The following is a 14,837-nucleotide window of genomic DNA, read 5'->3' on the forward strand; positions in this document are numbered from 1 at the left end:
GATGCCATGAGCCTGTGTGCTGTGAAGTGTTGTCCTGATTTAAGATCTCCTGTGGAATGCCCATTGTAGAAAATAACTGGACTAAACATGCAAGATTCTAATTGTTTCCACTGTGCCTAGCAGAACGTCCTCAGGTAATCAAGTCCCGTAATCGAAGTAAGAAGTCAGATGGCGATCCATTGAAATAGTGTAGATATTGCTGGTAATAGATTTAGAGAAGCTCTGTCACGTTTGTCTTGTCCATTGATACTGCACATGGGACTCAAAGTAACATCTGTGTACATGGAAGGCCAGTAGAATCTGAAACTGACAATGTTTCTTGATGATCAAGATGCCAGCCATAGGATGGTGTGTGTATACCAGATGAAGAAGGGGCCTACAATTAGAAACACCTGCTCCTCACTCTGTGTATATATATATCCTTGGCTAGTGTATAGTCATACGCACATTGTACATACACACCGACTGTTGGTAACACTAGCCTCTGAGGATTTCCCAAACATTGTAAATCTGCTTGTAACTTTCCACTCACATGTAATTTTATCTCAGGATTAAGTCCACCCAGAGTTTTTTTAAGCTGCCACTGACATCATGATTTCCTTGTGCGTTCAGTTCCATCCTCACCCAGGCTCTCATCAAGATCTGGGAGACACTACAACCCTGAATCCACACTGGTCTACTGAGACACAGTCAGCGGTTCATGCAACGCAGGATCCTTTGAGCAGGCAATCATTAGAACTCAACAAATGAGTTTTTTATTGATTGCTATCATGATTCCAGCATGGGTCACTCTTGTGGTCAGCATGCACACATCTTTGTGATCTTTGGCAGAAGCTCTCCATGGTCAACTAATGGAGACTCATCATGACACAGGAAGCTTATTGGCATTACTGAAGAAACATCCAATGCCAGACAGTCAGAGTAACAGTTTTATAATGTTAGAATTGTGAAGCCCAGCTGTGATGATGTGCTGAATCACTAAGTTTGCTGGGAGTACGGGGAGTTCAGTCTTTACTGGATTGAGCTGAAAGCTGTTTCTTCATACAGGCTATATGTGAAAGGCGAGCAGAGATTCCAGCAGAAACTGGGAGATCGTCAGGTTGGAACGAAGTGTACCACTTAAATGACTGATTATTTTCAGTTGAGATGACCAATTTACATAATTTAGACAAAAATTCATCACCATTTGAAATCCCTGATGGAGGTGACATACTTGAGCTGCTGGATTCATTGTTTTAAATAAATGCTGAATTTGGATTCACGTCATTTCATTGCCTGAGTACACAGATTCAAAACACTGGATCAAACAAAGTATTCAAAGTTCGGAGACAGAGAACAAAAACACAAAATCTAAACAAGAATAAGACCGAAGCACTCATTATGCCTGTTTACATGCACACCAATACACTGATAATTACTAAAAATATGCTTATTTTACAAAAATCAGACAAAGCAAGAAACCCGTGTTTACATGAGATTTTTTTAAATAATCGAGTTATTCTCTGCTTTTGACGTCACACTGTGAAGAGTCATGCACACTACACTTGTGCACATTGGATAAGCCGGTAAGAGCACCAGTAAAGGTGTTTACATGCAGCGCGAAATCGGGGTATTGATAAAAAATCTATCCATGTTGATCAGTTTAAAGAAAGGCCATTTAATGATTAAACATGACCACACATGTTGTTGGCTTATTAAGCATAATAGGTGTAAGAACGTGCATGTAAACACGCTCACTGATGTGACATACACTCACTTAGCACTTTATTAGGAACACTATACTAATACTGGGTTGGGCTTCCCTTTGCTCTTAAAACAGCCTCAATTCTTCGTGGCATGGATTCCATAAGATGTTAGAAACATTCCTTTGAGATTCTGGTCCACGTTGACATGATTGCATCATGCAATTTCTGCAGATTTGTCAGCTGCACATTCATGCTGTGAATCTCCCATTCTTCCACATCCCAAAGGTGTTCTATTGGATTCAGATCCGGTGACTGGGAAGGCCACTGAAGAACAGTGAACTCACTGTCATGTTCATGAAACCAGTTTGAAACGACTTTTGCTTTGTGACATGGTGCATTATGCTGGAAGTAGCCATTAGAAGATGGGTAATCTGTGGCCATGAAGGGTTGCACATCGTCAGCAACAAGACTCAAATAGACTGTGGCATTCAAGCGACGATTGATTGGTATAAACAGGCCCAAAGTGTGCCAAGACAACACTCCCCACACCATTACACCACTGCCACCTGTCTGGACTGTTGACACAAGGCAGGTTGGGTCCATGGATTCATGCAGTTGGTTCCAAATTCTGACTCTACCATCTGTGTGCCTCAGCAGAAATTGAGATTCATCAGACCAGGCTACGTTTTTCCAGTCTTTCACTGTCCAGTTTTGGTGAGCCTGTGCCCACTGCAGCCTCAAATTTCTGTTCTTGGCTTACAGTAGTGGTACCTGACGTGGTCTTCTGCTGTTGTAGTCCATTCACCACAGTGTTCGACATGTGCATTCTGAAATTATATTCTTCTCACCACAATTGTACAGAGTGGTTATCTGAGTTATCATAGACTTTGTCTGTTCAAACCAGTCTGGTCATTCTCTGTTGACCTCTCTCATCAACAAGGTGTTTCCGTCCACAGAACTGCCGCTCACTGGATGTTTTTTGTTTTTGGCACCATTCGAGTAAATTCTAGAAACTGTTGTGTGTGAAAATCCCAGGAGATCAGCAGTTACAGAAATACTCAAACCAGCCCGTCTGGCACCAACAATCATGCCATGGTTCAAATCACTGAGATCACATTTTTCCCCATTCTGATGTTTGATGTGAACATTAACTGAAGCTCCTGAACCATATCTGAATGATTTTATGCACTACACTGCTGACACATGATTGGCTGATTAGATAATCACAAGAATAAGTAGGTGTACTGGTGTATCTAATAAAGTGCTCAGTGAGTGTATATCACACATTCAATATCGGAAAAAGAGAAACGGCAGGGGAATTAAATACACAGACTAATTACCAATCAAGGAACAAGTGTGAATCATTAGAGGAAAAACAGGAAACTATCAGCAGTGACAATGACACAAGATCATTTCAAAATAAAAGTGTTGTGAACAAATCAACAAGACTGGATAAATCAAAGCTAATTGCAACCCTCAGCCATTTCTATGAAAAGTCCAGAGTTCATCCGAGACATTGCCAGAATTCAATATTGTCATTATTTTTATATCAAGGACGAATCTATGTCATGTACAGTTTCAAACAAAAATCTTCTTAGTCAATGATGAAAAAAGACGCTTTATCCTGGAAACACAAACTGCTGTGATTTGGTCCATTGATTCTGTGCTGAGAATTGTAAGGGATAATGTGAAAATGCTATTTGGCATCTTAATTGGTGTCAACAGCATTCACATTAATACATCTGAACACAAACACTGTCATAATACTGTAGTAATGAGCAAGCTTAATTGTAGGACATTTCAAATGAAAATACACATGCTCATGTTTAGCAAAGATTTTGGCTCATCTGATTTCTGTTTTCACTGAAAAGTTTGCCACATTATATTATCAAATGCAACATGTCTACTTTTTTTGCTGCCGAATAGTTGGATTTTTAGATAACCAAATAATGGTGTTGACATTAATTACTGCAATATTTTCATAAGCACATTCCAAGATAGTCAAATATTGGTATTTTTTGTAATCAATATGAACAACTGGCTATATATTTAATATTTGACAACCCAGTACCATTCAAATGTTCTGTTTTTGCATACGCTCACAAATGTTGTAATTGAGACGATAGAAGAAATCCTACTCTGGAAAATGGCACTTCAAAATAAAAGCCTGAAACAAAGATAAATGCTGTTTATTTATGACTAACGTGATGAAAAATGAATCTTAGACTAAAGTTGGATTTTAAATAATTTAGTTGTATAAGTTTTGAAGTTTTTAGCAGTGCACTGAGGTGATATGTTTTTTTATGATTGTCATTACAATCTCAACATATCATGAGATCAAATGTAAAAATAAACAACTTTATGATTGTATGAGACATGTCACAACAAAAGAATATCTACTTTTCATAATACTCTCAAAGTACAGTGAGAATATTTAATGCATTGTCCAAAAAGGTCTTTGTGCTCATGGTGAGCTCTGGAAGATTACGGCTCATTTCGGTCTCAACCAGAGAAGAGTGGTTTTAACAAATGTCATGATCCATTAACAGACACGCAGTAGATTACTAGAGATTTTTCGACTGTAGAGGGAAAATACAAAGGTCATGTAGTGTATATTTCAGAAGGATTAAGAGGTTACAGTCATATGTTCAGCCCAGCCAACATACAGCATGAAAAACAAACAAAGATACTTCATAAGATATGTGTAAAGTAAAAAATAAACAAACTATGATGTCTATTATACACCTGTTTCCCATTACACAGCAAAGTTTTAAATATTACATTTACAAAAACCTTGCAATACAAAAAGCATTTATCAAGGAAGTTATTTTTGTACAAAATGTTCTATTATTATGTTACATATATATTTTATATTTCTGTTATTTTTATAGTAAGAATATTATATTAAACTAAACTTTCAAGACCAACAAATGTATTATAAATACATACCATAGAGAAAAAACATTTTAAATAACGGATGTTTCTCCATTCTTGGGAAAATAGTATAGTGGTATACATTTTAGTATTTTAAAAAAGAAGTGTGACATTTATATGTTTTTAAAAGGTTAAGATGCTTCATACAAATGGTTTCTCTCTCTTATTTAGGAAGAATGGCAGACCAGATTAATCAAATGTAATTGTTTAAATAAATACATGATGAAATCTTTAAACTACAAAATCATTAAAATCACTGAGCATCCCTTGTATTTCATTTTAGCACTAGTTTGCATCCATTTTCATTTTAGCATTATCTTTGGGTTGATTTTTAATTTAAGCACAAGCGTAAGTGTTTATTTTAATTATTACTATTTATTTTCAGGGTTACGGTTATCGACATGTCACTGCAAAGTAAGACGTGCTCTTCTTCTTCCATAATGACCTCTCACAGAATCAACATTCTGTTGTGCATTTTCCTGTCGAACATACTTCTGAATGCTGTTAAAAATGCTCCACACACTTAAGCCAGTGTTACCATATTTATAGCATTTATTTTGGCCAAACTTTCCCTTTTCCCTTTTCAATACGTGTTCAAATTAAGTTAAGCAAAGAAGTCCAATGAATGGACTTTTGAAAGGTGGAGCCTGCTGTTGTTGAATGACATGCCAATAACTATAAACATGAAAATGAAAAAGAGTTAAAGGAATATTCCGGGTTCAATACAAGTTAAGTTCAATCGACAGCATTTGTGACATAATGTTGATTACCACAAACATTAATTTTGACTTGTCCCTCCTTTTTTTTAATAAAAGCACAAATCTGTGTTCCAGTGAGACACTTACAATGGAAGTCAATGGGGTCCATTTTGGAGGGTTTAAACAGAAATATGAAGTTTATAATTTTATAAAAGCACTTCCATTAATTCTTCTGTTAAAACTTGTGTATTATTTGAGCTGTAAAGTTGTTTCAATTGTCATTTTTACAGTCATTTCAGGGTTTTAGGGTTTGTTGAATCACATCATCATGGTAATGAAGTTGTTAAATTGAATATATCTTCACACAGATGTGGTTAGTAAGTGATTTTATCACACCACAATCGTGTTAACACACATATTGTTTATGTCTTGTGTCTATACTTTTGAAACAGTGAGTATTTATGGATTGACCCCATTGACTTCCATTGTAAGTGTCTCATTGGAACACACATTTGTGCTTTTTTTAAAGAAAAGGAGGGACGAGTCGAAATTAATTTTGTGGTAATCAACATTATTCTACAAATGCTGTCGATTGAGCTTAACTTGTATTGAACCTGGAATATTTCTTTAAATATTTAATTTTGAGTAATTTTACCCTCCATATACTGTATAACAGATTATTCTAATATTATATTTCCCAAGGTTAGCTGGGAAGACATATTTGTTACTATGGATTGCTTTAGATTTCTGTAAATGTCAGCGGTCATTAGTCATGAAATAACAATAAAAACACATAAATACAAAGAGTTCAAATATGGGCTCAAGAAGGCTGATCACTGAATGTTCTTACAGTTCTCGAGTACTGAGTCTGCTGGTTTAAAGCGGTTCTCCTCACTGGTCTAGAGGTTAGGAGTAGATGGACCAGTAGATAATATTAAAGAGTGTGTACGCACCAGGAAAGATCACTCGAGAGTATTTGTCTATAGCGTGAGTGTCTATCCAGATGTTGACGTAACCACGTGATGTTTTCACGTGACTCGTTCTTTGCGAATCGGCGAGTGTGAGCTGCGCTAACATCCTCTCCTGTCTCCCGCCGTTCTCAGGCATCCTATAAGTCCCGCTTGTGTTTGGATCCACATCATTGTAGCAGGACGTCATCATTATGTCCTCGTCAGGGTTTGCTATACCACACGTGCATGGCAACTGCAGCGTCAACACAACACAATAAACACATCTTACTGTACAAAGAAATTTCAATATCATATTTGTGCATGTGTGTTCTTTTCATAATTAACTGTACAATCATTCTTGAGAAGAATATAATTCTGAGTAATCGTACTTGATTTCTGAGTTTCCTCTCTCGGCGCTCCTGTACGGTGGTCAGGTAATTGACGGCGGCATACTCAATGACCGAGAGGAAGACGAAGACGAAGCTGACCCACAGGTAGATGTCCACAGCTTTGATGTAGGAGACTCTGGGCATGGATGCGTTCACTCCAGTGATGATGGTGGACATCGTCAGGACTGTTGTGATGCCTGTGAATGAGACAAATATTGCTGCAAAAGTCTCCAAAATCACGTCAAAACAAACAAAGTTCAAAGCACTGTTACAGTTGCACAACATACTGACAAATCATGACGAATGAAATGTTCTTTGTGCTGTGAAAACACACTGTAACATTTAGAACTAAGTGATCGGACAGTCATCCCATCCAGGCACAGTGAGATAAGGACTGGTGGTGAAGGGGGTGTATAGGGGTATATTGCCGACTTGCACAGCGACCTCATTATTGGCGCTCCCGTCTACAAGAGCAAAGTCCTCTTTGGTGATGCCACCCTATGTTCATAGTTCGCCTATGCCTAGAAATGTCCTGGTTACTTGCGTAACCTCCATTCCCTGATGGAGGGAACGAGACGTGCAGATGTAGTGACACTAGGGGTCACTCTTGGGAGCCCGAAACACCTCTGGTCTTTGATAAAATGCCAATGAAAATTGGCGAGTGGTATTTGCACGCCACTCCTCCGAACATACGGGTATAAAAGGAGCTGGTATGCAACCACTCATTCAGGTTTTATGCTGAGGAGCCGATACAAGGTCCGGCCATTTCAGCGGGTAGTTCAGCGTTGTGGCAGGAGGGACACAACGTCTCGTTCCCTCCATCAGGGAACGGAGGTTATGCAAGTAACCAGGACGTTCCCTATCTGTCACTCACTCAACGTTGTGTCGATGTAGTGACACTAGGGGTTCCTATACAAAATGCCGCAACTGGCTGAACTGTGTTACTTGAACTGGCAGTGTGTGACGGGCAGACCACTGTGTGCCTCATAGCCAGCGCACCAGGCCAACACGTAACCTCCCCCAACATAGTTATGAGTGTCGAACGGCCCTTTGGGGACAAGTTGACTACCCAAAAGATAGAGACAGACTAACCCCGTCGTGGCCTCTTTGCCCCTTCTTTTTTTCCACTCCCTAAAAAAGAAGGGGGATTATCAGACTGGGTCACCAGGTCTAGTTTGCTCTTTTCCCAGTTGACCCGAAGCCCTAATCGGCTGAGGTGCGAGAGCACTAAGTCCCTGTGTGCACACAACATGTCCCAAGAGTGAGCTAGGATTAGCCAATCATCGAGATAGTTGAGAATGCGAATGCCCACTTCCCTTAACGGGGCAAAGGCTGCCTCTGCGACCTTCATGAAGACGCGAGGGGACAAGGACAGGCCGAAAGGGAGGACCTTGTACTGATACGCCTGACCCTCGCACGCAAACTGCAGGAAGGGTCTGTGTCGAGGTAGAATCGAGACGTGAAAGTACGCGTCCTTCAGGTCTACCGCCGCAAACCAATCTTGATGCCGGACGCTCACCAGAATGTGTTTTTGCGTCAGCATCTTGAACGGGAGTCTGTGTAAAGCCCGGTTCAGTACTCGCAGGTCCAAGGTTGGCCGCAACCCACCGCCTTTTTTTGGTACGATGAAGTAGGGGTTGTAAAACCCCTTCTTCATCTCGGCCGGAGGGACAGGTTCTATCGCACCCTTCCGTAGGAGGGTAGCGATCTCCGCGTGCAAGGTAGCAGCATTTTCGTCCTTCACCAAGATGAAGTGGATACCGCTGAAGCTGGGCGGACGCCTGGCGAACTGAATCGTGTAGCTAAGTCGGACGGTCCGGACCAGCCATCATGACAGATTGGAAAGCACAGGAGCAGGATATGCCGGATAGCCTCCATCTGCTGCTTCACCGTCGAAAACTTCTGGGCAAAGTCCTCGACGGTGTCGCCGAATAGGCCAGTCTGGGAGATGGGGGCAGCAAGGAACCGTGTCTTGTCGGCCTCACCCATCTCGACCAGGTTGAGCCACAGGTGGCGCTCCTGGACCACTAATGTGGACATCGTCTGCCTGAGAGACCGCACCGTGATCTTCGTCGCTCAGAGAGCGAGGTCGGTCACCGAGCGCAGTTCGTTTGTTTATTCTTGACAAAACGTCACAAGCGTTGTTTCTGCTGTCTGTTAAACACAGTAAGACTCAATGAATCAAATAGCCACTAAGTAATATTTGTCATGACTCATTTTCTGCATTTCTGTAAAACATGAACATTATTCAGCAAAGTATGCACTCAACTTCACAGAAATGCTCTGTGGTATAAATCAATTCTGCAGATTAGCGTGTTGCTGTTTATAGTTTTATTGTTTGCCGAGATTATTCATGCTGCTGCTGTTGGTTTTGTTGTAACCTTCAGTAATTGGTCATTTGGTGATTGCTCAGCATCTTTACAGGTTCTAATGTGGTGCAAGTTTCCGGTAGAGTTTGCCGATACTCTCCGGGTTCTTTTAAATGTTTTTAGATGTTTTTGTTTTAGTGGCCTTTTGTATGAGTGACCTCAGGAAATCGAGTTTTATACTTCCCTTTTATTGACAATCTTATGGACTAGTGACTTTTAGTCTAACTGGATTACTTGAAAGGAAATGAACACTGCTGCACTCACCGATGGTCTTCACCGGGACTGTTACATGCAGTCTTAAATAGGCTGCTTGATTCCCTGTCCATCGTTCGACGTCCAGTGGGGCTGAAGCACGTGGACTTTGAATTCCAGTCGTGTTGGTGGATGCATTGAGGATGTTCTACCTTCTGTTGCCCATCTTGGCCTATTGGAGTTTTGCTGTTGGCCAGTTTCAGCGGAGAGCCCCCTGCTTGTTTGCAAGTTCATGCAGTCATCTTTCTTCTGATATGATTTTATTCTACTCACGTCTGGATTTACGGTGTTTGAATTCCTCAGACCGCCTGTCAGACAGAGTTTACAACTATTGCGCTGCTCTTGGAAATGCGTGTCGCCCCCGGTATGTCCATCGAGGGTCAAAACAACATACCTGCAGATTACCGGCTGATTCCCCTGACAACCACCACATACCGGCCATCTGGTCTTCACACCGTCGCCCTCCGACTAGTGAATGTGATGTGAAGCGAGGTGTCAATTTTGATAATCTCAGCTTGCTGAAACGCACATCTTTTATTTTACCACAAAACACGGATGTCGCCATTATTAAGATGGACCTCATTAATGCACGGTCAATATTGAACAAGTCTTATTCTGAATGACTTTTTTATATCATGATTATTGGACTTTTTATTCATCACTGAGACCTGGCTGAATCCTGGTGAACAAATGGCCCTGGGGGATCTAACGCCGTCAGGCTGTGACTTCTTAAATTCCCCACGGTCTTCAGGGCGAGGAGAAGGTGTTGCCACTGTTTTTAGAAACTCTTTTAAATGCATAACCCTACCTATGGACATGTATTCCAGTTTTGAGGTCCGACTATTAAAGATTGATGTCTTGGGTCCTGCTTTCTGTGCACAGACCTCCCAGATTTAATTAGGACTTCATCCAACAACTTCCGGAGTTTCTCTCTGGACTTGTGTCAAGTGGTGATAGACTTCTTGGGGATTTTAATATTCACGTATGCTGTCCATCAAATAACCTCTGGTAAATGAATTTATCTCCCTCAATGAGTCTTTAAATTTCGTACGACATGTCACTGGTCCTACTCACAATATGAGTCATACATTGAATCTTGTGTTATATAGTCTTTCTGTGTCCAACATAGAGGTCTTAGATATTGGCATTTCTGACCATTATTCAATAATGTTTGAATCTGTCTCTACGTGTCCTCTCCCTATTTTTTCTCAGCCCTTACGTCACTCCCAGTCCATTCACTCATCTACTGCCAATAATTTTTCAGAATTTTATCTAACTCATTTCACAGATGATGTCTTAGCTGGACTCGACACTGAATGATTGGTTGAAGCTTTTAAAAAATCTTGTACTTTTACACTTGATAATGTCATGACGTCACCCACACTCTCAGACAAGAGTGCAGAAAAGCAGAGCGCAAGTGGAACCGAGACAAGCTTCAGGTCTCTTATGACATTTTAAAGGTGTGTTTAACAAACTATCAGAGAGCTGTAAAGGAAACGAAAGCCAAGTTTTTCTCTACATTAATCTCTGATAATGCAAATCGATCAAAAGTTTTGTTCAAAACAATTGATTCTGTTTTTAAACCCAACTGGAAATGCTTTTCTGGATGCCACCCAAGAGAACTGTGACAAATTTTGAAACTTTTTATTTACAAAATTGGGCAGATTAAAGGTTCACAATTTGATCAACCACTAATTCCTTCCCTGTCCAGCTCCCTGACTCACTTTGAACCAGTTTCGTCAGCACAGCTAGCTGGATATTCTTTCTCCACACCTTCTTAAAGAAGTTTTCATGACTGTTTCATGAGTTTTCAGAAGATCAGTTCCAGTGTGACAGCTATAATTAACAGCTTATTAGCAAGTGGAGTTGTTCCAAGTAGTTTTAAACATGCAATTCTACATCCTTTGTTAAAAAAAAAAAAAAAAACTTTTTTGGATCTGGCAATACACAACAATTACAGACCAATCTCCAAGCTGCCTATTATTTCCATGATTTTGGAGAGAGTTCTAAATCTAATTACATTTAACATTTTAGATACGTTTCAGTCTGGTTTCAGACCCTTGCACAGCACTGAATCTGCATTGTTGAAGGTCAATAAAGATATTTTTCTCTCCATGGATTCAGGTTCACCTGTCGTCTTAGTTTTATTAGATCTCAGTGCCGTGTTCGACACTATTGACCATAATATTCTCCTCAATCGTCTTGAATGTATGGTTGGCATCCAGGGTATGGCCTTCCTGTGGTTTTCCTCCTATCTCAAAGAAATTTTTCTTCTACGTTGGCTCAGTTACAGTGTGGTGTCCCTCAAGGGTTGATTTTAGGACCCTTGTTTTTTTCACTGTATATGCTTCCTCTGAGCTCTATTTTTCAGAAGTACAGCACATCTTATCACTGTTATGCTGACGATTCCCAATTTCATTTCCCAGTGAGTGTAGACAAGAATTGTTCATCTGAGAATGCCCTAAATTGCTTCATAGATATTAAACATTGGCTGACAAACAATTTCTTACAATTAAATGAAAGCAAAACTGAAGTTCTGATTTTAGGTTCCTCCATGTCCTACTTACCTGGCCTGGTTGCCCAGTTAGGTCCTCTGTCGTCCAATGTACAAGATCATGTGAGGAGTCTTGGAGTGATTTTAGACTCCTCGTTACATTTCATTATCACTTTGGGTCAACTTCTGTTGTTTTTTAATGTGCTCTATAAATAAAGGTTGACTTGACTAATGAACTCCACAACTTGATTGTTGAATATACATCATAGAGAGGTGATGCATTTCTCAAAGAATATTTCAAGAAATAGAAACAGGGAATGTGTTTAATATCTCACCCAGTGGAACTCGAGCAGGAACGGCTCTGCGGTCAATCCAGAAGGACACCCAGGACAACATGACCATCAGTGTCGCAGGGAAATACGTCTGCAGCAGGAAGAAGAAGATGTGCCGACGCAGCGTGAAATGAATGTACAACCGATTATACCAGCCTGAAAAACAACAAAACATTTGAGTTCAAGTGCTGATGATGCTGTATAGTTTGCTTTAATGTTATGATTTTATGCAGTGGTTTGATGCAGGAGAAGTTCTCCACACACAGCAACATTTCACAAGACTTCACCAATAGCTGAGGAAGTTGATCTGTTTAACGACAGATGATGATAACTCATGGATGATACAAGAACTAAAAAAGTCTGAATGGAAACACCACGGTGCAAATAAAATCTCCAAAATGTGCATAGAAAACGTATATGCTCACTTGAGGTGGAGACATTTTTAATTAAATAATAAGACATGCACAGAAACTACAATAGAAACACATTCACCGAATGAAATTCCAAGAGGTGCATCAAAAAAGTCAAGTGATTGAATGATTCACTCATAACTGGACTAACCAGCGGAGTGATATCATCACGTAACATATCACATTTTATTCTGAAAGCTGTGCCCTGTGTCTTAACCAATTTTCTTGAGAGTGCTAATTCTAAGCTCAATTTTCGTGCCAGCATGAAGCGTAAGTGGCCGTGTGTGTGTATGTTTGCCCTATCTGTGGGTGTATGTGCACCAACTGGGGGTGTATTGTATATTAATGAAGTGGCAAAAAGAGCAATTTGCTAATTTCCTGAGATTTATGAATTTCTATTCTTCTAATTTATTGCACACAGTCCATTTACACTACCAACTTCTTATGAATGTGCTGTCTTTGTTTATATCGCTGGAGCTTGTGGGAATGGACTATTTAATAGGACACAGATGGTGCTGGAGAAGAACCTCAGAATTACATTGCACTTGATGCAGCCCATTAGCGCTTTGTGCGTGCAGTTTTGTCAAACCCACTTGCACCTAGACTTAGCACTTATGTGTACTAAAATACCAAAACTTCACGGCCATGCCAACTGACTTTGCACATATGATGTATCACATAGCGTTCTTAAAATAGGGCCCATTATGTAAATAGAAGAAGGTAAACATTGTTTTATTGACTTCCAGAGAAAGTGTCAATCAAAACATCACGTGGTGCTTTTGGAAGCAACACGTTTTCATCTGTGTTTGCGCAATGTTGACTTCTGTGAATGGCAGGAAATAAACAGCCAATATGAGTGCATCTCAATCTCTGTGCGTCCTAAGGGAGTTCTTGAACCAAAATTTAGAACAGAGCTAGGGTTCCCTATCTGTCACTCACTCGACGTTGGTGTCGATGTAGTGACACTAGGGGTCACTCTTGGGAGCCCGAGACACCTCTGGTCTTTGATAAAAGGCCAATGAAAATTGGCGAGTGGTATTTGCATGCCACTCCCCCGAACATACGGGTATAAAAGGAGCTGGTATGCAACCACTCATTCAGATTTTCTCTTCGGAGCCGAACGGTCATGCTCATTGAGCTGAATACTACTGTTCATTCACCTGCTGGATCTGACGGCGCATTTCAGCGGCTTCTCCCTCCTCTGCACTGGTGCACTGCAGAGAATGCCCCTGGGCGCTTCGGCAGAAAAACTAGAGAGTATATTTTCTGAAAGAGCATTTTTCCCCTCTAAAAGAGTATATATTTCTCTAAAAGAGCGCACACACGGAACGTCTTTTTAAAGACGCGTCTTTTTAAAGATGCTTTTCCGATTGTGTGTTATTCCTGGTTGTGCTCGTTATCTCTCGCCTTCTAACGGTCACGATCACTGTCTTTCGTGTCTGGGCACTGCTCACGCGGAGACAGCGTTTGTGGATGGTCACATTCTCATTGCGAGAATGTGTCCATGGCAACGTTGCGGTCGCGGCTCGCCTTCGTAAGGAAGCGAGCCACCCCAGAGGCTCCCGCCTCAGTCCTTTTACCCACGGGTTTGAGGCCAGCGCGGCTAGCACTGGGGGCGATTTGGGGACCCCAATGGGACCGCCTCCGCCGGGTATCCCCCCGCGGACTTCCCATTCCCCAGCACGCTCGTCTGCCCCGATCGGGCTTCCGGGTGAGTCCGCCGGCTCGTCTCACGGCGAGTTCGACCTCTTATTCGGAGCCCGCGAAAGTGATGAGCTCTCGAGCGCAGCATCGGAGAGCGGGCTCGTCCAGTCGGAAGCCTCGGCTGGGCTCCTCCCTTCGGGGTCGATCGCCCAGTCACAGGCTGACGCGGAGATGACGACATGCTTTCCCGGACAGCCGCGAGCGTCGGTTAGAGTGGATTTCACCGCTCTTCCCTGAACCCTCACGGCTCTGTGATTGGTTCCTGGGCTCGCGGTGCCGCTCAAAGCCACGCCCCGCCCCGTTCCTTTCTTCCCGGAAGTGCATGAAGAGCTGCCAAGGTCGCGGGAGGCACCTTTTACTGCCCGGTCCCGATCTTTTCAGCTTCCCCGCTCTCACTACCCTCGATGGTGGGGCGGCCAAGGGTTATTCGGCAATCCCCCGGTGGATAAAGGCGCTCGCGGTGCACCTATGCCCGCAGAGTGCCGCCACCTGGCGCGGGTGCCCAAAGCCCCCGTCCAAGGCCTGTAGGTTTACATCGTCTCTGACGGTCAAAGCCTACGGCGCTGCTGGACAAGCCGCCTCCGCCCTGCACGCCATGGCTCTCCTGCAAGTCCGCCAAG

The 14,837-nt window shown here is 41.8% G+C and overlaps 1 protein-coding gene across 2 annotated transcripts in view; it reads right to left on the reverse strand.

The window, feature by feature from the left end:
* Window positions 1–6,084: 6,084 nt before the first annotated feature.
* Window positions 6,085–14,837, reverse strand: part of LOC127455376 (gamma-aminobutyric acid receptor subunit rho-1) — a 49,185-nt gene continuing 40,432 nt past the window's right edge. For both annotated transcript variants that reach the window (XM_051723229.1, XM_051723230.1), the window contains exons 8-10: window positions 12,107–12,259; window positions 6,657–6,853; window positions 6,085–6,520 (exon numbers count right to left, since the gene is read on the reverse strand). In XM_051723229.1, the coding sequence (XP_051579189.1) occupies window positions 6,224–6,520; window positions 6,657–6,853; window positions 12,107–12,259 (647 nt within the window). In that variant the 3' untranslated portion in view covers window positions 6,085–6,223. The remainder of the gene's footprint in view (window positions 6,521–6,656; window positions 6,854–12,106; window positions 12,260–14,837) is intronic.

The sequence above is a fragment of the Myxocyprinus asiaticus genome, chromosome 17 (assembly GCF_019703515.2).
Source record: "Myxocyprinus asiaticus isolate MX2 ecotype Aquarium Trade chromosome 17, UBuf_Myxa_2, whole genome shotgun sequence".
In the NCBI taxonomy this organism is placed as follows: Eukaryota; Metazoa; Chordata; class Actinopteri; order Cypriniformes; family Catostomidae; genus Myxocyprinus; species Myxocyprinus asiaticus.